General features: G+C 43.1%; 1 protein-coding gene across 1 annotated transcript in view; it reads right to left on the reverse strand.

The window, feature by feature from the left end:
• Positions 1–887: 887 nt before the first annotated feature.
• The window catches only part of MRPS18A (mitochondrial ribosomal protein S18A), a 21713-nt gene continuing 657 nt past the window's right edge, over positions 888–21943 (reverse strand). Inside the window, exons 3-6 of the mRNA XM_026844893.1 lie at positions 18815–18919; positions 11731–11854; positions 10850–10916; positions 888–1383 (exon numbers count right to left, since the gene is read on the reverse strand). Of these exons, the coding sequence (XP_026700694.1) occupies positions 1239–1383; positions 10850–10916; positions 11731–11854; positions 18815–18919 (441 nt within the window). The 3' untranslated portion in view covers positions 888–1238. The remainder of the gene's footprint in view (positions 1384–10849; positions 10917–11730; positions 11855–18814; positions 18920–21943) is intronic.

Here is a 21943-nt window from a genome sequence, read left to right on the forward strand (position 1 = left end):
AGACATAGTAACTCCTGTATGTAGGAAAAGAAAGAAAAATATTTTCCTTTCTGAAGGGCTGTTCGTTTCAAAGCTTCATAAAATAGAGATGGTCAGCCAGAGATTTTATCTCAGTATAGTTAATGAAGTCTTGGTTATGTCTCCCAAAGCAAAAAGATCTTGGCTAGCTCAAGGGGCTGAATGCACGGCTTCAATTTCATAAAGTAAGGTTAAAAAGAACCATTATAATCTGATTTGATTTCCTGGGTAATACAGGTTTATCCTTATCCTTTGTTCCTATCCACGCCGATACTATTAGCAGATGATTCTGATGAAAGCAGTACAAGGTTAAGTGGCATAGTAGACCATAATAAAAGCTCTATTTAGCTCCCAGAGAAATATCAAAGAAATGGAGCCAAAGCAATACTGACCCTAATAAATTTAATGAGCCTTTTATACCAGCCCTGTAAGTAGCACTTCTCAAGTAGTAGTGGTCAGTAGGTGGAAGGTGTGACATGTACTGTACAGGGAGAGAAATGGTGCCACCTTTTAGTTACAGGACAGAAAATTACGCACATCAGTCCCAATCTATCCCTCAAAGCAGCCATATCACTGACACAGAAGACTGATGGCAAATCCATTTGCAAGGGGAAAAAAACAGGCCAAGTCATCAAGGATGTCAACATTCTGTATTTGCTAGATCCAGGAGTGAAGCACAAGCCAGGAATCCTTCAGGGGACACTTAAGACACACACATGCCCATCTGCCACTGCCACAGGTGTTCTGCTGCAAATTACTGATTATGAAAAAATTCGTTACCAATTTCTGTTACTGCCAAGGAAACATAGTGCTGCAGGAGACTTTTTCTTCATCAGTGTCACAGGTACAAAAGCCCAAATGAGGCAAATCTGAGTTGAAACACACGTTAACAGGGAATCACCATTCATTGCTGGAAAAAGAAGGAAACATCATTTTCCAAACGCAGTCGTGGACCATAATGAAACAAAAGCCTTCAGATCCTTTCTGGCTTTGAGGTACAAGTCTTTGCCCCCAGCTTTCTCGAAATTATTCTGCACATTGAACTTTGCTTTGCTGAATCTTGTATTCTCCTGAGGAGCAGATCACAGCTCATGCGCTGGAGTCAATATAGCTTACAAATGACAGTTTTGGAGTAAGAAAATTGGAGATACTGACAAACTTGCAAATAAAGCAGAACCATGGAAAACAGCTGTGCTTACTGACTGTGCCAGTTCTGGCCACTAGTGGTTTAAATAGAGAGGCTTGTGGGTATATTTGACATTATCCTTCAGCAAAGGGTGTCCGACCGGCATGGGTATTTTGCACCACTTAGGGCCCCTCTTCCAGATGGGCTTTGCAGATCTGACAGACCAGCGGGTCAGATACCTGTCAAAACAACAGAAATACATTTAAGTTTGAGAACGATCACTGAGAAGAGGTTCTGACTGAGGCAGAAGCAGGCACTGTAGCCTTTGCCTCCCCACACGACACTTTATAAAACGAATAACTGTGAGCAGAGCTCCTTCAATCCAGAAGGGATCACTGGACAGGGAATTTTTGTTTGTTTTGGAACTTCTAAGATGCACCTCTGTACTGAACCCACCTCCTTGACTTCCAGTCTCACAAATAAATCAGGTGTAGCCTCTAGGCCGCTGGCAAGTTGTCCACCTGCAGCTAAACTGGAGTGCCAAATCTTTTCATTGCAACTAAGTCCAAAACCGAATGCATCTGGACTCTTTGGGAGGTGTTATTTCAACAGCTGGCCTCAATAAGGTAAACTAATTACAAAGGCTAAACTCTGTGAGAAATGAAGTCTCTAAAAAGGGATTTGTTTACTGTTGGCAGATAATTGGTTATTTCTTCTGCATGGGATGGGTTTCTGGCCTAGTCTTTTATTTTCATATGTCCGCATTTGCTTTAGCGTTCTCTGTACAATACTACTGCAGCTTGCTGGTGCAGGAAGTCAGAACCTACAATATAAGAGGTACTAGAATGGAATTATCATCACAACTACAAATCTCTGTGAAGAGCAATGTCTGGCAAATATCCTCTGCTTTTACCATTTGAAGTTTTAGACTTGGCTTTGCAAACAGGCAGGGGATTTCAGATCCAGAATCAGTTACTGGAAGTCTTACCCTGTGGCTGGGTGGCCTGGAGTTTTGTTAGGCTTTAAATCTTTTGCTACCAGTAGAGAGGGGAATAGAGGTCCTCAGAGAAAGAGGAGTCTTTTCAGACAATAAAGATCCAAAGTAAAACCCTAGTGTAATCTGCACAAACAATGTTCCAACAAATTAGAATTTGGAACAGACTGATAAACTTTGTCCAGCGATGTTTGCATGTCTCTGTTGAGTAATCCCATGGTCTTAATGTAACCTCAATCAGTCATCCTCTCCTCAAACAGCTTTGTTACCTTTTATTTGCATCGTGCAAATTTGAGATATTAAGAACTTTGGACAGAGACCATGTAATGCATTTGTCTGAAGGCATTTGGCACATTCCTGAGAACTACAAAGCAAGCTCGCTATGCCAGGCAGCTACAGACTATATAACAGCAGCTCATTTTCCTCGCACTTTTCTTCCTCAGCAATCCCGAAGAGCATAAATTGAAAAATGAATCACATTTGGAGGTTCCTGCCACTGAAATGAAGCCACTTCCAAAATGCTTTGCTTTTGCTTTGAGGAGTTTATGGTAGTTAAAACACCTAGAAGCAACAGCAGGAGGGATCTGGGAGACAACATAGAGCAAGATCAGCCACTTGTTCTATGCATGCACTAAATTGACCTTTTGACCTTTAATGTTATGCTAGTGGAATCCCCTATATAACAACATCAGGATAGGAAGTAGGAAAGACTCTCCTGTCTCTTAATTTCACATGAAAAGGGAGTTCAGAGAGACCAAATGCAGGTCCCCAGTTTGGAATCTGGCAAAGAACCATGGAAAGGCAGCTCCTTTGGGAGAAGCTGTAGGGGTACTGGATGGGCACATGGGGGTAGGTCCTTTTCATATTTCCCTTGCTGCAGGGGGAGGTCTGTAGTGCAAGTTTTGGTATCAGGAGACTGCACTTACAGCAAAGGAGGAAAAAAAATTCTGAATTTTTTTAATGAATCAGTGGGCCAAGTGTAGTTCTGGTCACGTGTCCACACGCTTACGGGAAAGTGCTCCCGTGATAATAAATGATCTCACTGGGAGAGAAGTGAATGTGTGAATGTGAGATACACATCAATGCTGTGTGCAGGTTTAGACAGACAGTGGCTTTTTAAGAAATCCCTCTGTTTCTGTGTGGGGGCTGGAAGTGCACACCCCAGTTCTGCATAGGAAGGAGGATTTAGTAATGGCCTGATTTTAAAGCTTTTGTTATTTCTCTTTTGAGCAGGTCTAATCCAGCCCTCTGGTCCAGGCTTTTGGCTTCCTTTGGGGACTGCAGGCTGGGGCTTTTCATTGTTAGCTGAAACACACATTTGGACGCTTTCCCTTCCTGGAGCACATTTGCTTTTAGTGCTTTTAATACTTGCTTTGTCCCAAACTCAAACTTGTCCTATTTTGTTTGCTGCCTCATTTTTATTTTTTTTTTACCTTGATTCAGCAGTGGCAAAAGCCTGATGCCTGGGAGCAGTCAGTCAACAAAGTTCCTTTTCCTCTTTGACTAACCCCAGTTCCTACTGTTTCACAGATTTATTTTTTTTTCTGAGAGTAAAAACAATCCACAAAACTCACATGAGAGTTTCAAACCCCAGCACACACGGGACTTCTCTGCAAACTATTCTGTCCATATAAGGTAGTGTACCCCCTTTTCTAGCTAAGACACCCAACTTTCCATTGTATCCAACCACATTGTTTGTCTTGGGGAGTTTTTAAAATAACCTACAAACACACACTGGCAGATTTTCTCTTGAATTTTCTCAACCAGCTGAGGGTTGTCAGGACAGAGCCTCCATGTGGATGCCAAATGCAGCTGGTCCAACGGTCTCCTAACCAGTTACCTCAGTGTGCAGAGCTCTCACTCTGGACAAAGTGGGACAGAACTGCCAGTCTTGGGGACCAGCAACTCACCTCGGGGCTCTGCTTGCCCCCTTGAGTACTGTAGGATCCTGGGCAATAACCAGAATCCCTAGACTCCAGCTGCACAAATGAGTAGCCTCGATAAAGCGTGGTGGAAATCCTGGTGGGATTTCCCTGATGGGAAAAGGCAAGAAATAAACAGGATGGAAACAACCATGGTTAGTCACCTGCAGTTGCTGCAGTTGCCTAAAATCCCTGTGGCATGTGGAAGTCCATTTCCATGGATTTTATTCAGTGGGCAGGAGGGCCCCAATGGCTTCCCACTCAGAGGCTGCCACTTAACACCTGGGAGTTCACACAGGGCTTCCACGTGCCTGATGAGGGAAATGACCTACCCATGGGGCAACAATCCTGCACACAGCCCAAACACAGGCCATGCTGGTGCAGTTCAAGGCTGAACTTCTGAACCCTCATCGGACTTTTTCAATATGGCTTTTGTTTGGATTAAGAGCAGAAGGCAGAGGGCTACAAACTGCAGGAAGCTCTCGATCAAAGTGCTGGCAAGACTGCCTCCTCCCTGCCACATCCCTTCCCATGACACCTCTTGGCTTTGCTCACCTGCAGCCGCTCTGGCTCTTTGCTTTTGAATTCACATGCTATGAACAGCATAGTTTCCATGCAGATGAGAGAAACCACATGCTGCTGGAGTGAAATGCTGATAGCAGTGAAACCGGATTCTGCTCCCAGGGATGAGGTATCCACAGAGCCTGAGAACTTCGTAATTCATGAGGAGTTCATAGGGAACCTGACTCTTTCCTAACACACAGCAATTCCTTCAGTTCAGGTGATGGAGGAGGGATTGACTTGGATATTATCTGTGCCAAGTTCTGTTCTTCCAGTAGGAAGCTGAAAATGGAGTGGCAGCTGAGCACTCAAAATCAAGTACTCCATAATCTACAGCACCTCTTGCTGACAGAGCTCAGACACGGGGAATGTATGACATCCGTTAGCCCTTCTGGAAAGGGAACAACTTTACAGTGTTGTGCTTTAACCAGTATTTTGGACTTGCCAGAAGAAAATGAGTGCTATATTCACATTAAGAGAGCATCTAGATGCTGGCTTGAAGTCCGTGACTGTTCTGATAGGGTGTTAGTCCACCTTCATGCTGGAAAGAAGACTGCTGAACTATTCAGGTTTCCATTCCTGAAAGTAAGGACAGAAATTTTACCTGCAGCTGTGCTTGACCATTTCCCAGATGGTTCTGGTGTGTGGTGGCCTGCATAGACATGACTCAAGAACAGGAGAACAGTTTGTCACTCTGTAGTGTGCTGGTGAAATTCCTGAGAACATCCTCAGCTTCATGAGCTAGTGAAAATATTTTGTTGCTTCAGCACTTAACTGGAACATGCCAGGCTGGGCACAAACGGATACAGAAATAACAGCAGGAAGTTATGAAAGGGAGAATTCAGGCTGAGGATGAGGGAACAATCCTTGGCTGCAAGACAAATTGGCTTGTGGAGTCATTCCTTGGAAACACTGAAAACCCCAGACTGGGCCAAACATGAGAAAATGAACTGCAGGGAGTAATTCTTCATTGATGGGGATAAACTTCATTGGTTTTCCATGTCCAAGTTCTGCAGACAAATGATATGGAAGAGAGGGGGAGGACAGTAGACTCAAGAGTTTATGGATGATGTGGGTACTCCCATGGCTATATTTCTTCAAAAGCAACCAGAGCTAGTAAAGCAGTTAACTGGTAACGTTCATGAGCTATCACTGTCAAAACCAAATCAGGCGGAAAGAGAAAAGGCAAAGAACTGAAGTCCAAGAAATGAAAAATATCATGGCTAGTCTCACCTGGATGCTGTCCCACCTGCAGGGGATAGAAGAGAGAGCTGTGGAGCACTCCCCAGTTGAATTCGGACCATAGGGTGTTCCCATACATCTCCTACCACCCCCAGGACCACACAGCTTGGCTCAAACTGGCATTTCACTTTCATGTTACACCATTTTCTGCAGTTCCCAATCTTGTCCTCTACGTTACATTACATCCTGGATGGGTAAGCCCATGTGCTAGACAGCTGGATGATCAAGAATAAGGCAGGATCTGCAGGTCACTACTTCCCAAAGCATTCTGCTCTTCCTCTTGCATTCCAGAGGTAGAAACAGGATCAGGAGAGGGTGGGTAAGGAAAGGCCAGCTGCCAAGTGACCCAGTGCAACGCAAGGAAATTCTTACCTCTGCAGATAAATTTGGGACATGTAGGAGGGAATGTCCAAAATGTGTACAATGGAGACAATAAAACCACTTCAGAAAACAGAGCAGAGATTCTGCTGTTTGGAAAACATCCTTGAAAAAGCACCAGAAGAGCACCTTATGGAGGGGCAGAGCAGGCAGAGGGGTTCTGGATGACAAATCCACACTTCAGATCACCAGGTCAATGGCAGGGCAGCACCCCTGACCCTCATTAAGACAGTTTGCTGATAGTTCCATACAGTGGCATGTTACATTTTAATCTTAGCTAGGTGTTAGCCAGTGCATGCCAGACACTTTGGATTTGAAGCAGGCTCACTTTAAACAGGGTGACCATGACAGGGCCCAACATTCTGGCCAAGAGAGCCACAACTGCAGCCAAGGAAAAGCTGAAGAGCAGTTTTTCTGGTGCTCCCAGAAGTATATTTTAACACAACTCCTCAGCCCTTCTTTATATGCTTCCTTAGCACCTCTGCCCAGGATCCATAGGGTTCCTCCCATGCAGCTGGCCTGTGCACTGTCTCAGGGGCAAAGAGCAAAGACAAAGCAGTTTTTCATCAGGCTGGTTCATCCCTCTTTTGGCAGCAGATGAAGCTGCTCTCAAAAATACTGACACAACCTTGAAAGAAGCCTGGCCAAAGGGAGCATCAACCAGAACTCTGCAAGACTGGAGAGAAATGAAAGAGATTGCTTATCCAAATGAAGTAATCTGCCAGACTTCAGCCAGGCAGGAGTTGCTCCTCTGAGTCTACATGCAGTAAGTGAACACTGAGGTCTGTATTATGGTAGAGATGCTGGGCTCTGACTCCTGCTTCAAGTTACACTCCCCAGAATGAATCTCCCTCAATCTCAGGTGGTGTGAGTGGAATTACTCCCTAAGGTTATCTTAGGCTTTCATCTTGGTCCTGTCAGTCTACCAGCTGATGGTGTAGTCTAATGTCAAGAGCTTTACCATCAGCAAAACATTCTTCAGCTCAGTGTAAGATTTTCTGTCCACAGATGGTAGGAATTCTCATAGAAGTATGTGGGGTAACATCTGGAGTAGACAGTGACTTCTCAGAAGTCCCTACTTTAAAAAAGTGAATAATTTCTCAGTTCAGAGCAAAGTTAGACAACAGATTGCTTACAGGGGGGCAATTAAAGGAATTTCAGGGCGGAAGGGGTGAGCACTCAAAAGTACAGATAAAACCGAGAGAAATGCTGTCCTTCAGCAGGGCAAAGCTTACTGTCACAGTCTTGAGACATACTATCTATCTTCACAGTGCTCTGTCTACTCTTTTCTCCTCGCACCTTCCTAGTTTAGAACAGTATAGCAGGAACTGTCTTCTGTATGCAAAGCTGTCTTCCATGTGCAATGCAAGCTCCTGATGTTAGATGACAAGATCCTGATAAGAGAGCAAGTGCAGATGAACAAGGGGGAGACACACCAGGAATGGAGCCCATGTGACTGAGAATGAACTAAATTCACAGTATACCGCATACTACTAGTCCCCCGTGAGAATTATCCCTCTCAGATTGCAGCCCTGATACAGGTTTGTCTCCATCTCTGTTTGCTGGCTTGTTGCTGCATGACTACTTTCTTTTGGCCAAGGAGGACCAGACTCCTGCAGAGCCAAGAAAGTGACACCTCTTTCACCTTTGCACATCAATGGGCGTGTTGTTGTGCCAGGATCCTCGATTCCTTCACAGATCAGGTTAAAGGCTTCTCCAGGCAGCTGGTGACAATTCGATAGCTCCAGCATCTACAACATGGGCACTTCAGTCTGCTCCTGAAGAGTGGCTGGTGAGGGTTATTTTGGATGGAATGGTGTGCAGAAGAGCATATTTCAACACCACACTCACAGTAGACCCAGTGGTGAAGCAAAGAAAAAGCCATCACGGCAGGCAGAACCGGAAAGCACAGAGGCCGGTTAAACTGATGTTAAGGAATGTACATTACCTGTGTTTCTGTCTTGAAAAAGCTTTAACGGGGGGCCCAAGCATATTATGAGGCACCTCCGTTTCTCGCCATTGGCATTCTCAGGGCTACAGCAGCAGTGCAAAAAGGTATTATCTCTCATCTAAGCAGAGAGGTAAAGGTGACTAGAGCAGCCAATATGGCTATCTCAAGAACAGAAGCTCAAGGGTTTGGAAAATACATCAGTGAACTGTGCAATGTACTGCCTGTTATAATAGGTTCTCTGTAGATCTTGTTGATCTTTTCTTGAACTGGCACTTAAAAACCGAGCAGACACAAATGCAGTGAAGAAACAGGCTAATTTAGGCGTGCAGCCCTGATATTATACGAGGCAAGATTAGAGGATGACCTGGTCATGTTCTCATGGCATTGAACAAGGCAGCTTGTTCCTCTCAAAAGTCCTGGCCTGATTCTGCCCCTGTCCTCCCCTGCCAGCTTACTTGCATATGGCAGCACCACAAGTTGAGTGCTTCCCTACTACAGACTTACAAACAGCTTTAGAAACAAGTACAGCAGCAAAGACAAGGTAAGCTTGGACGAGTCATTTTTGTGGGAAACTTTTGGTAAGAGCTCTGGCTTCATTCCCAAAACAAGTACTGGTTGAATGTCTTCAGCATGTGGGTATCCTTCAGTACTCCCTTCAGGCTAGAGGAAGAAAGCAGTCATATCTCCTGCCTTATGTGGTGCCAACTATTGTTCCAGAGAGCAATGCGAGAAGTGCAGGTGCAGGTACACACAGTCAAAACTCTCAGAGAACCACAATGGCCAAGATTTCACAAGGCTCCAGGACGCAGAGCTTCTCCCTTCTAGCAGGAAGACAGTATTCTGAGGCACCAGGAGAGCACACCCGAAGTATCCCTGCACTCTATCCTGGCTCTGGGACTCATTTGTTTAGTTCTAGCCCCACCACCAAAACTTTCAATCCGATTTCTTTATCTCTTTTTCTCGTCTCCACCCAGACCCCAAAGCCTGCCTATTTCAATGCTGTTCCATCTCATCAGCAACAGCTCTGCTCTCTTTCTGAACTCTGCTTCCACCCTGCTTGCTACGTTCCTTTGCTGGGAAGAGAAAAACAAGGGTGGTGTAGGGAGGGACTAGCAATGCAATAGGGAGGGCTTGGATACTAATCTACACTTTAAATCTCTTAATTTTAGAGGTGTAGCACACCTACTTGCATGTAGAACATATCCAGAGGTAGCTGTTCTTTGTTCTCACTAAAAGTCTATGGAACAATTTATAAGAGTCAGGCCATTACATCTGGAGCACTGGTGTAATTCCAGCAAGATACAGGATTTACCATTTCCTGTCTCAACCTGCTGTACATGGTTGCTATGTGAATGCTAACTAGGTAATGTGCTCCACCCCAAAGCTGCTACATAGACACAGCTACTAAAGAATCCCAAACACTTGGTAAGACATAGGAAAGAAAAAGTTTTCAGGGTTGAAATATCTCATGGCTACAGGGCTGCATCAAATGTAGAGCCCTTGAATTTGATCCTCACTGATACCCAGTACATAGACTGCCAGCATCCAAGGGACATTTCCAAAAACTCGCTTCAAATCTCCAGCCATCCCCAGCCCTGCAGCCTAAACTCTCCCAGCAACAGCCCCATGGCCTCTGGTAACCCCATGGCTTGCTAATGCGAGGTTCATAAACCGCTCTGACATCCCCATGGAAACAGAGTGTGAGGTCATAAACAGGGGATTAGCACCTCTGAGTGCCCAGCACAGCACAGAAGGCAGCCGCAGGCTTTCCCTTCGCCCACCAAAGGCCAGGGGCCATTCAGGCCGGGGAGGGGGAAGAGACCCTGTTGCATAGGAAGGACAGGCAGAGGGGGAATCACTGGCTGGGGGCAATGGGGACGGAGCAGAGGGGAACAGGCTTGTGATGGGCCCCTGCTAGCTGCTCAGCCTCCCACTAACTCCTGGTACCCCTCCTGGGCATCCTCCTGCTGCTGGGGCCAAGCACCAAAAGGCTCAGAGAGAAGGGGATGCTCAGCCTGGAGAAAGAAGGCTCATGGGTGACTTACCAATGTTAATAAATACCTGAAGAGAGGGTGTAAAGACAGAGCCAGGCTCTTCTCAGTGGTGCCTGGTGTCAAGACAAGAGGCAATGGACACAAAACACAAGAAATTCTGTCTGAATGTAAGAAAACACTGTCTCAGCATGAGGGCTGTTCTCTGGAACATGCTGCCCAGAGAAACTGTGGAAGGTCCATCCCTGGAGACACTCAAAACTGGACATAGTCCTGGGTAACCTGCCCAAGCAGGGTGTTTGCACTAAATGATTTCCAGAGGCCCCTTCCAACCTCAACTACTCTGTGATGCTGTAACTCCATCTCTGTGGCAGCCTCCTGTGACAACCCCACTGAGCATTAGTGATGAGATGAGTGCAGCTGAGGAAGGGAGGGCAGACTAACAGGTGTGGCAGTTTTAATCCTGTGTGGATAAATGGTTTGAATGAGATGTGGTTTCTCCTTAAAAGACAAGAGAATACTGTGACAGACCTTCCTTCTCTGAAATGCTAAGAATACTCTGAGCTCTGTTGCCTGAGGCACGTTGTACCCAGTTATAAGGAACTGCATTTCCTTGCCCAATCTATTCCTGAAAAAAAAGAGATGTGGAAAGACAAGACTATTCACCTGTTGAGCTTGGGTTTCTTAGGAATATGCCCTTCAGGCAGTGGAGGCCTGTGGTTTGGCAACAAACCTGAAACAGAAAAAGAAATGCGTGAGAATATTTTGCAAGTCTTCCTTGCCTTTATAGCATCCGGAAGTTACATTGCACCTCGCAGGTCAGGCAGCCCAGGTCCCCACTGAGACAGCAGAGCAAAAGCACAAGAACAGTAGAAAGGGTATTTTACCTTCAGTCATTGCTGAACCTGCACCCCAGCCAAAGAGAAGCTAGGAGGTTCTGCTGGGTATAGAGAGGAAATACAATAAAGTCACAGCCACTTGGGTTCATTAAAGAGGCTTTTTGAGAGGACATTGAGCACTAGCATCCCATCAGATTTCATCTCCAGGATGAAAATCTGCCCATTAAAATTCTCACCCATTTAACTTGGATACAACTCAGGTACCAGGCATAAAGATCAGCACAATACTCTGCATCAACCTGGGTCCCACTGCCAGGGTAAAGCAAAAAAGTCTTCACATGGCAGATGGTAGACAGGTGCATGTTATTAACAGGGTAGGTTAAGCTTACACTAAATCAAGTAATTTCAGAAGCTGGTATTTAATCTTTAATTATTAGAGATTGAGCCACTTTCACAGATCTTTCTGCAATGGTAGACTCATCTACAGAGATAAATGTCTGCTGCCAAGGCAGGAGCCAAGACACATATCAAACAGAACAAATGGTCTCTGGTCCATCATCCTGTCCCAGCACTTGGACAATAAATCAGTTTGCTAGGTGACTGGACAATGACATCTCACTGAGCTATACTAATTAGGTGTGAGACCCTTCTCAAGGGGTTCTATGGGTACCCCACAGTAAGAGGTTGTCTCAGGAGGTGGCTAGGTACCTGCACGGTGAGCCATCTGCACACAGACGGCAATCTTCCTGTGCTCTTCCACACAGAGGCCTGTGATCCTTCGTGGCAGCATCCCTCCATCAGAACGGATAAACTGACTCAGCAGCAAGACATCCTGAGGGAGCAAAAGAGCAAAACCACCAGTGCTACAGCTACTTTAACTGCTGTGATTCTTAGGTGTTGCACTGACCCTTGCGCTGTGTACAGAACTCAAAGCAAAACAAAACAATGATTCCTTCCTATGCATTTTGGCTGCAGTCTGACAAGTGGCTTTTGCTTGCTGTCACTCCGCTTGCCAGCTTAGCTCACTAAGGTCACTCAGATGGTCTGAGTCTTCCCCTGACTTCACTAGTGTAAACACATGATGTCAGCTGCAATTCCTGCTACTTCACTGTCGCTTGCTCCAAGATTCTAGCTCAGATAATGTGTCCTAGGTACTCAGGCACAGTTACACAAGACCTACAGATGGATAGTGTTTACACAACTGGAAATGCTATCACAGCTGCTATCCTAAAGGTCAAAGATATGTTAGATCACCTCTGGTCCCCTCCTTGTTCCCTCAGAGCAGGATTGTTCTCTGCTATCTACTGCTCAAACTTTTACCCAGTTTCCCATGGTGGAACTTCCCTCATGTCTCTCTGGAGGGGGGAAGAGCAGGGAAATGGTCCAAGATCTTGCACGAAGAAGCTTTTTGTAAGAAAATAATGTGTGCTGATGAGAAAGACATAATAGGATGAATTGCTGCCTTCAGTCCTAGGACTGTGCATGCATTAGGTGGGGCTGTTACAGTCGCACTGGATGCAAGGAGCACTCGAAGCATGCTGAGGGTTCGTTTGTGATTCAAGAATAATTTAGATTATACTGATGTTGACCTTTCCAATTAAGAGCTCTAGAAATGTAAAGCACTCTTAATAAAAACAAAATTAAAGGGATCTCTAGGATCAGATAGTATCACAGGGCTAGGATGACAAACTTTTAAACACAGCAGGAACAGCTGTTGCACGAGTGTCCTATTAACTGTACATAGTGCAACAGCCCTGTATTTAGATACGTGCTCTCCATTTCCACACGCAGCACCAGTGCAATGGTACCCCTCAGGCCAATACAGGCAGGTCCCCTTGACATGCTGACGTCAGCATAAGTTGGCCCAAAGGGCCTCTGGAGATAATGTGCTTGTTTTTTTCCCCCCATATGTTGACAGATGTTGCTGGTTGATAGTTTATTTCTCCACTGCTGTTGTAAACATGTTCATAGTTGAGGTAGCTGGACCATGGAGAGGCTGCCTGCAGGCTGGATGGGACCTGCCAGCAAGCACCCTGACAGAACAAGAATTCAAACCAGGTACGTCAGCACTTTACACCCCCTGCTGTCTAGGGCAACAGGCAAGAACAAAGAGTACGTGTTGCTTTTCACGTTGGGTGACCCTGACTCTGCCTGTTGCTCACAGATTTGCAGACCTGCTCTCACCCCATTATGTTTGGTCTTTTACAAACAGCTCCCTGGAGCATTCATTTACTGCCCTTGCAAAGGCAATCACACGTGGATATAAAATGAGTATTCATTTTATCCAGATATCTAAGAAATAGACATCCATCTCCATTGGACAAGACCAGCTCGGCTCTGAGGGGGTGCCTGCTGGAATTCAGTACACCTTTCTGGTAATGACATGATTCTGACAGATGCTGTCATGCAAGTGTTGTAGTCAAAATTTAGAGTTTTTTTTGTTTGGTTTGGGTTTTTCTGGTTTGTTTTTGTCCTTCCCCCTCCCCGACTTCAATCCCACTCTCACTAATATCATCGTGACACACAATTTTCCTCTTCCCTTATCTGGCTTCCTTTCTACCTCCTTTTGTCTACCATGAGTGTGATCAGACTGATTTTCAGATCCAGTTCCTTTAAAAACATGGCAGGTTAGACAACTTCTCACTGATACAAAGTGACTTAACAACCACCACAGAGAGTGATGTTGTATCCAAAGAACAAGAAAGGCACAGCTGAGCAACTAGCAGCAAGCTCCTGAGAGGCCATCTATGGTTAAAATGGAAGCAGTGTGTCCTCAGCCCAGCTAACACATGGCCTTGCCAATGAGAACAGTAACCAGGGGACCGTTTGGTGGAAACTGGAGAGAGGCCAGCCAAACACTCCAAGGGCGCTTTCAGCCACTCCTGAAATGCAAATGAATGGGATTCAGGAAACCAGAGCAAGACTTCGTTGCCTTTTTTCCTCTTCTTTAGCCATCCAGTTCTCCAAATCACCAACAGCTAAATTTGCCATTTAGCACAAACATATCACTTCCCTAAGTGAAAAAGGGTTGTTCAGCTCCAAGTGCCTAGAGAGAAGAAAACTTTCTAGAATTCTCTACTAGTCTGCTGCATTACTCTGTGGGGAAGAGGAAAAAGGGATCTGATGGCAAGTTTGAGGCTGTTCCAGTCTTTGCAGTCATGAAAGCCTAAGTAGGCCACAGGCTCCTGTGAAGGGTGTGTGTGGTCCAAGTGATTTCTCGTATTACCACCACGCCTCATGGAGTCACAGGGTTGTTATCAAGTGTTTCCATGCAAAGGGGGGAGGTGGGAAGCAAAGGGAGATAGGCTCTCTTTTTCTCCCTGTGGAAAAAAAACAGGAAAATCCATTCTCTGTTATCATCTCTGTCTAACAGTGTCACCAGCTAACCAACACCCTTATGTGGCAGTCATTTCTTCACTGAAATCATCTATGCCCCAGCTGCGGCTCCAAACTGCACTCACGCCATTTGGCTTAAAATGCTGCACACTTGACAGAGGGTTTGTCCATTTCTGAAGATCTACACAGTTAACAGGTCAGGTGCCTCTCCCAGAGCACTCGCACAGATGCATCTTACCACAGGGAGAAAGCAGACAGGTACAGCCAACTTTATGGGGCAGCTGTGGAGGGAAGCGAACAAGTATGTGGAGCGGTCAAAGAAAAAAATATGTCTGGCAAGTTCTCACGGTGCTGTCATGTTCCATGAAATTCATATTTTGTGCTAGTGGACAGCCAAGCCTGTAACCACAGATTTGCGTTAATCACTGGACAGCTCCCACGAGGCTGGACCTAGATTCCCACCCCTGTAATCTGCAGCATTTGATGAAAACAACTTGGATTGAATTAATCTAGGGCTAATAGGCAAAGTTTGCAGTTTGGTTTCCCCTAATTGCTGCCAAAGCAAGATGACATATTTACTGCCTACTCAGACTAATGATGTTTGAAGTGGATAAGGGGGAAAATGAAAAACAAGTTTAGCCTTCACCTCTAAAAGGGCTGGACAAACTTGCTAAACGAAACACTATGTACAGCACATTCTTGTGAATGGATGGCAACCAAAGTGCAGAGACTTCTCTGCATTTTAATATTTGCAGACACTTTGAAAAGCAGGATCCTTGACTGCTTACATGCGATTCATTAAGACATTCATTTACCACAAGAAAAGTTCTGTCTGTGTAGCCAAATAACTACTGGGCTGTATCAGACAAGTCTGCCAGTCATTATTTCTAATTATACAAGAGTCTGGTTTTTCCTTCCTCCCTTACTCCTGAGAGCTGTATACTATTCTCCAGGCATATCATAACAGGATTATACGTTTCAATCCAGCTGCATCCTGACAATGACCAAAATAATTTTTGCATCCATTGGATGCGAAAAAAACTCAACTGAGGTCTCAGTTTCAATGGACAGACACACGCAGATCACAGACTGTGGGAATTTATACCTTTGGCTCTGTTATCCTGAGCCTTAGCTGAGACTAAGGACTGAACTGGCAAAGACAACTGCAGCCCTCCACAACACAGCTGAGGCAGGTTGGAATCATGACCTGCTAGTGCTCACAATGCCTGTTCAGTTGATTAATAACTTTGGAGACATTGGTCCCCCAGTTCCCTGACAGCCAAAGTAACTCATTATGCCGCTACTTTAGACTGTGCTAGTTGCACATGACAAAAGGAAAGTCCTATGAGGTCATATTACTCAGCTCCCTCAGGGGCTAATTCAACACTTCCCTTTTCACAGTGCCTCATTCAGACCAATTACAAGCGTCCCAAGCAAAAAAGCTCACACTTTCCCTTCTGTGCAACTGACTGATCTCAGCTTATCAATCTCAAAGGAACCACTGTGATCCATCTATTCTGATCTCTTTCCAAGCACAGATTATAGGTTATGCTGTATGAACTAGGCTATATCTTTAACAAAAATAGCTGTTCTCAATTTACAGACTTTTAGGACAATTAACCACCAGTGAGTAAATTGTGCCACTGTTTAATTACCCACACAATTAAATGCCTGCACTTTATGATGTAAGCATTTCCAGATTCTGTTGCTCATCACTGCTGCAGAAAAAAAGAAAAAAAAGCAGAGTGTGCTTTTGTTCAGAAAATGGAGATTTTATTCATCTTAACATTTAAAAGCCTGAAAATCCATGACTGCTACAAAGTATTCAAACATATAAGGGACTTATTCAAGCAGAAGAGGTGGTCTACTCCAGAACTGAAATTTCTTCTAGTTCTCAACAGCCCAACAGAAGAATGCATTTAAATACTGAGGTAAGAAACTTCTGCAATTCTGAAATACCAGCTCATACTGCCCTCTTTACTTTTTGGTCCAGGTTCTCCTCTGCTCTACAGTAGGAGTACTGGATATATATACACCAGATGCATATGCATTCAAAAACTATATGACAGTCAGGATGGACATGTTCCTAGTTTGTCTCTCAGGACCACAATTTCTTAGGAACAATCTCAGCAATGATACTTAAGTCTCTTGCTGTAGGATCTCTCCTCACATTTGGTTTTCTCTTGCCTCCATACTGAGCAGTAGAAATCAGGATCTAAGAATCAAACTTAAGTGTGGAAGAAAACTCATAACCTTAGTTCACTCTGCAAACACACCTAAGATTCATGCTTTACATTGTCTGTTGGGACCAACAGCCTACTTCTAATCCAGGCTCTACAGCATCACACTGTCCAAAATGGCTTCTTTGGTTCTCAATGGCCCTGTTATTTGTATGTGCAACAGAGTCTTCTACCACAGAGAGCAGTAGAGAGTGAGTCTATATATTATTTTCCAAGATTTAATCTGCTCCCATGGCTCATTTCATCCCTGAGCAGTGGTTTATAGTTTCTCTGAAGTTGTTAATCCGTAACTTGTGGCATGCTTTCTGGAAATCTGTAGAACTACCCAATTTAATGATGCTGTTGACTCCTCACATTTAAACATCACATAAAATTATATTAACCATAAGAAAGTATTTTTCAGTATAATTAGTCTGTTTTGATCACAATTTAGCAACCATGAAGAAAAGAGTTGCAAGAAATCACTGCATTCAAATATGGGCCACACAAAACAGATGTGATCTGGTTTTGTAGTACTTACCATACCTTAATGGTGTTTGCCATTTCTCCTGATTATCATCTGCAAATTCACTGTATTTTTAGCTTTCCCAGATTGTTGAGAAACCAGAACAGAGAACACTAAATACACCTCTGCCTCCAGTTTATTTCACTGTTTTAATATTGCATTCAGCCCGAGTCAGAATCATTGACAACACTCAGATCCTAAACAACTTAATTTCTGCAAGACAGGCTTTGGAAAAATATTTAAACTGATATTTTATTTACATCTCACATCTGTTGTTTCACCTGCCTGCAGTAGTTGCAAGTGTTTTGTCTGGCACTATAGCTGTACTCATGTCTTCAGAATTCCTGAATTGTAATAGTCATATCCAACAGGTTATTTGTTTTTACTCCTACTTGATGATATATTACTTGGAATTTGCAAAGTTTGAATTAGTAAGTAATCAAAAGCGTCATTCTCCTTCCTCTCTCAACTACTTAGCATTTCACTTGCTCTTTTCAAATCATTTGGTGGTTCCTTAGGTTTTTTGTAATGCTTCACTGCAAGTGAAGAAATATATTTGTTAGCTAATTCCCTTAAGGTCTTGGGGCTACATGCAATCCAGGCCTACTGGATAATTCAATGCTTAAGTTATTTCCGTACCTGTTTTTTTCCTGTTGTTTTATATTTGCAAGACTACCATTACTACCTAGATATTAAAACATAATTTTTCTTTTGTGTGTATGCGCTAAGACTTCATGCAAGCAGCTTAGTCATTCTGCAGGCAAGATGGCTTTCAGTCCTCTTTTCCTCTCATTAATAGACCTTTGTTCTCACAAAGATTTATTTTCCTCCAGATGCATTTGTATCTCTCACCCTAATCCTATTGACATTAACTTATTCTGAGTTTTCTGTTGGCTTATCTTAGTAACAGCATGTTCCTGTCTGGTGGTCGTCTTTAATTCCACATACTGGGTTTTTTAGCTTACAAGGGGGACACTTAGTCCTTCTGTAAACTGTTTTTGAATGACCTATTGTAAATTTACATTCTGCATCTTCTATCTCACGCTTCTTAAAGTGTTCTTGACCATTGTACTTTTGTTTTAAAGCATTACAGGATTTCCCTCTCACCTTCTACATTTAGTGTTAGTAATCCTCTCATTAGTTAATAAACTTCTCATTAGCATTTCCTGCAAAAAGCTTGAATCAAACCTATTTATTCCATTGCAAGGAATGTAAACATGTATGCTCTCCTTCATATTCACTAAGTTTTAAAAGTTACATAAAACAGTTATTACCTAGGTGGACCCAATAAGAAACTGTAGTGCTTGAAGATATATAATTGATCTAGTCAAGTTTTTTGGTCTCTCTGGAGTTAGAACGGGCCTGAATCAGTTGACTAAATGTTGCACTCCAGTTTGATTCTCCTGGAAGTGCAATTCTGAAAAGCAGCTGGGCATAGAAGAGATATATATAGCCTTCTTGGATCAGATGGCCATGTGTAAATCCAAACCTCCTATTTGATATGAGCACATCCTTCTTTTTCCCAGGAACACCATCACCCAAGGCAAACAATTACTATGTAGGAAGCTCTTGTGACACTCCAGAGAAGCAGAGATGGAGATAACTATCTTTGCTACACCCAGATGAGAGAGGCAGGTTGTACAGTATGTAGATCTGAAAGCAATATTTATCTAGCTATGAGGATGGGGGAACTCTCCTTCATTAAACTTACCACATAATCATACTTATGCTTCAGGTTCCAGCGACAGATGGGACACTGGCCAGAGGGGTTTGGAGGAGTTGGTGCTTCAGCATCCTCTATAATTCTCCCTTCAATCTAGGGAACAATTCAAATGATATAATGATCAGGCATGGTTTAGACCTCTACCTGCACCTGTGACTTGGGGAATACTTTTCATCAAGTCCACAACATGCTGATCAGTATTGTGTGAATGTAAGGGGAACAGTATCGGAATTATTCAACTCGCTTACATATAGATAGAGCAAGCACTTTGGATATACAGACTATAGGGAGAAGAACAAAACCAAGGAGCATAGAGAACCATTTGGTAAATTCTTATATAAATTTTACTAAACGTAAACTAGTTCACAGTCAGTGTGAAGTTCTCATATCCAGTTTAATATCCTGAACAATTCCTTTACAACATAATTTCATAATCTCTTCTATCTCACTACAAAATGGTGACATCTAACACTCAAGTTTTCTCAAGAGTAACATGCAAAGATATGTAGAAGGTGTCTGTGGGAAGGGCTTGAGAAATTTGTTTTCTATATGTAGATATGTTAGGAATATGAAGTGCGCTTGTCTTTTTTTTAGGTCATGAATAGAAGCAAGAGCTATCTCAAATTGCAGCTGGACAGAAAAGACAATAAAACTAGCCTCTTTTTTTTTTTTTACAAAATACTTTGGAAGTTTCCTCTGGCCAAATTAAGATTAAAACCAGATTTTGAACACCAACTGACAGCCTCAAATAGTGCTAGCACCATAGAGTTTAAAAAGAAAGTCTGTGTGGAATGCAATGTTACTCTTAAGAAAAAAGCTGACTGTTTTAGACCGAACTGTCAGGTTCTGTACCTGAAAACCTGGGAAGAAAAAAGCATGTCATTTTCTGTAAGTATGCATGGGAAACTGGCATCCAGCTGAACTGTCAGAACTATTTTATGCCATTAATTTGCATCTTATCTACTGATGACAAAATGGAAACAGATACATTATTTGTAGTTCAAGCATCTAGGTACCTCAAAGAGAGAGAATATTGTCAATTTTTAAGTAAGATTCCTCCCCCCACAAGTAGAACAGACAGTTTTACAAAAACAAAAAAGTAACTATGAATACAAAATATAGGCCAGCATCTCATTTTCTATTCATCAGTAAAGTTGTCTTCTGGGGAGCTGGTCTTCATTCTTGCTATTCTGGCTTCAGTCCGTTCTTTAACTGTAATTCCATCTTGGAAATGAGTTAAGATTCAGAATGCTATGTCAGAATATTTTTTTTCTTAAGATAAATTTCAGTGTACAGTTTTTGGCCATTATTCCTCAACTACTTTCATATTGTTAACCAACTCTATTATTCTTCTGTTAGAGAATTAAGAGGGAATATAGGGGCTCTACAATCTCATTATGCTGATGAAATCCAGATTTCTCTGGGATTCATTCATCTTGTTCAAGTCAAACATTTCCTTCAATACTGATAAAAGCAATGACACATAGAAAGATGGATTCAGAAAAGACTGACATAGAGTTGGTAGGATAAATGGAGTGACCAGAGGATATGCTGAGAAATGTATCAGCCCTTTGGTTGGTCAATTTACACCATTTGTTACAAGATCTTCCTCATCTAGGGGCACTGACAGATACTAAACTGATGCTAGGATCAATCATCAGTAGAACTATCCAAATATCCCTTATGCTTCTACAAAGGGCCAGGAAGAATTATTTTTCTAAAGGGCTTTGCTACTACAGTATATAATTTTTTTACTTCAAGCTTCAGTTAATGTATTGGAACTTTGTGATAATAATTCACATCCCCTCTGAAACTGACTGAGCACAAAGTACAGCAATCCATTGCATGTATTGTGTTGGTGTGCACACTCCTGACTTGGTTAAAACAGCTTCAAGGCATGCTTGCAAGCTCTTCAGATCTCTGGGAAAAGATTAGTAGTCTGGCACTTGTAAGAGAAAAAAAAAGAGACTTTCCATCACATCTACTGTCACATCTTAAATTTATTTTTGTTGACAGGCTTAGAGATCTTGCTAACTGCCATACTCTATTTGATATTATATAGCTAACATAAGTAACCTGCTCCATTCAGGTTTTAAACAAGGCTTTCAAAGGCATGAACAACCAAGTTTTGTCTGTTTCATTAGCAAGCAAAAAAGTGTGCCCCTTCCTTATTATTTATGCATCTATAGGTTAGCATTTAGTTGCACTCTCTTCTAGCTATTCCCAAATAATTCCTGCTCCTCTCATCATATTTACACATTTCAAAATAACTGTGTTACTTGTCTCCAGCTAAGACATAGATTAATTACTACTGGCCTACATAATGTGACCAGAATAATGCAATATCCTTTCACCTCCCAGTAATGTCAGTGCTGCTTCTAAACAATGACAGTTCTCTTGATGAGGTGCAACAGATCACATGGTGTTAATTAAATAAAATTTTAATTCTACTGCTTTGGTCTTTTTCTTCCTGTCTTAAACCATAGCTAAGAAAAAGCTCTTTTTTATCAGTTACTTCACAGTTTCTGGTTTATTTTGAGGAGTAGTTTTCCTTTAGTATTTAAGGTCTTCCTTTGACAATACCTCTTTCGCTGATAATTTTTTCTTACCAACTGTGTTACCAGGTGTAAGCTTTGTATTACCTGCAGTCACTATGGCACGCACACAGTGATTAACACAACACAGGTCAAAAGCAAGTGATGTGCATTTCACTCTACCAATACAGAGCAATCCTGCGATGCCACATAACGTTGTTAGCCCAAGGTGAAGTGACAAAGCCAGTGGGCAAACCTCCTTCATGCCTACCCACACTCGAGATGATGCCAAGTGTCACTACTTTAAGAAACGAAGCCATCTGAAGAACTGCCTCTTGTGTTTTAGGTCCCAAATGCATCTAATCATGGCTTCCAACTTTACCAGCGGTATGGCAAGGTGTTTGGTACTCAGAGGTGGCTGACTGGAGCCACCCGTCACCAGCAACAGGGTCACAATTCGGGAGTCAAACCCTCCATTCCATACCTGCACTCGCAACACACTCCTACCTTGGTTTTGCTTTCACACCCTGAGATGTCTTTCAGAGAGAAATGAGACCCGTCTGCTTTTTTTTTTTTTTTTTTT

The sequence above is a fragment of the Athene cunicularia genome, assembly GCF_003259725.1.
Source record: "Athene cunicularia isolate RWA chromosome 3 unlocalized genomic scaffold, athCun1 chr3_part1, whole genome shotgun sequence".
Lineage (NCBI taxonomy): Eukaryota > Metazoa > Chordata > Aves > Strigiformes > Strigidae > Athene > Athene cunicularia.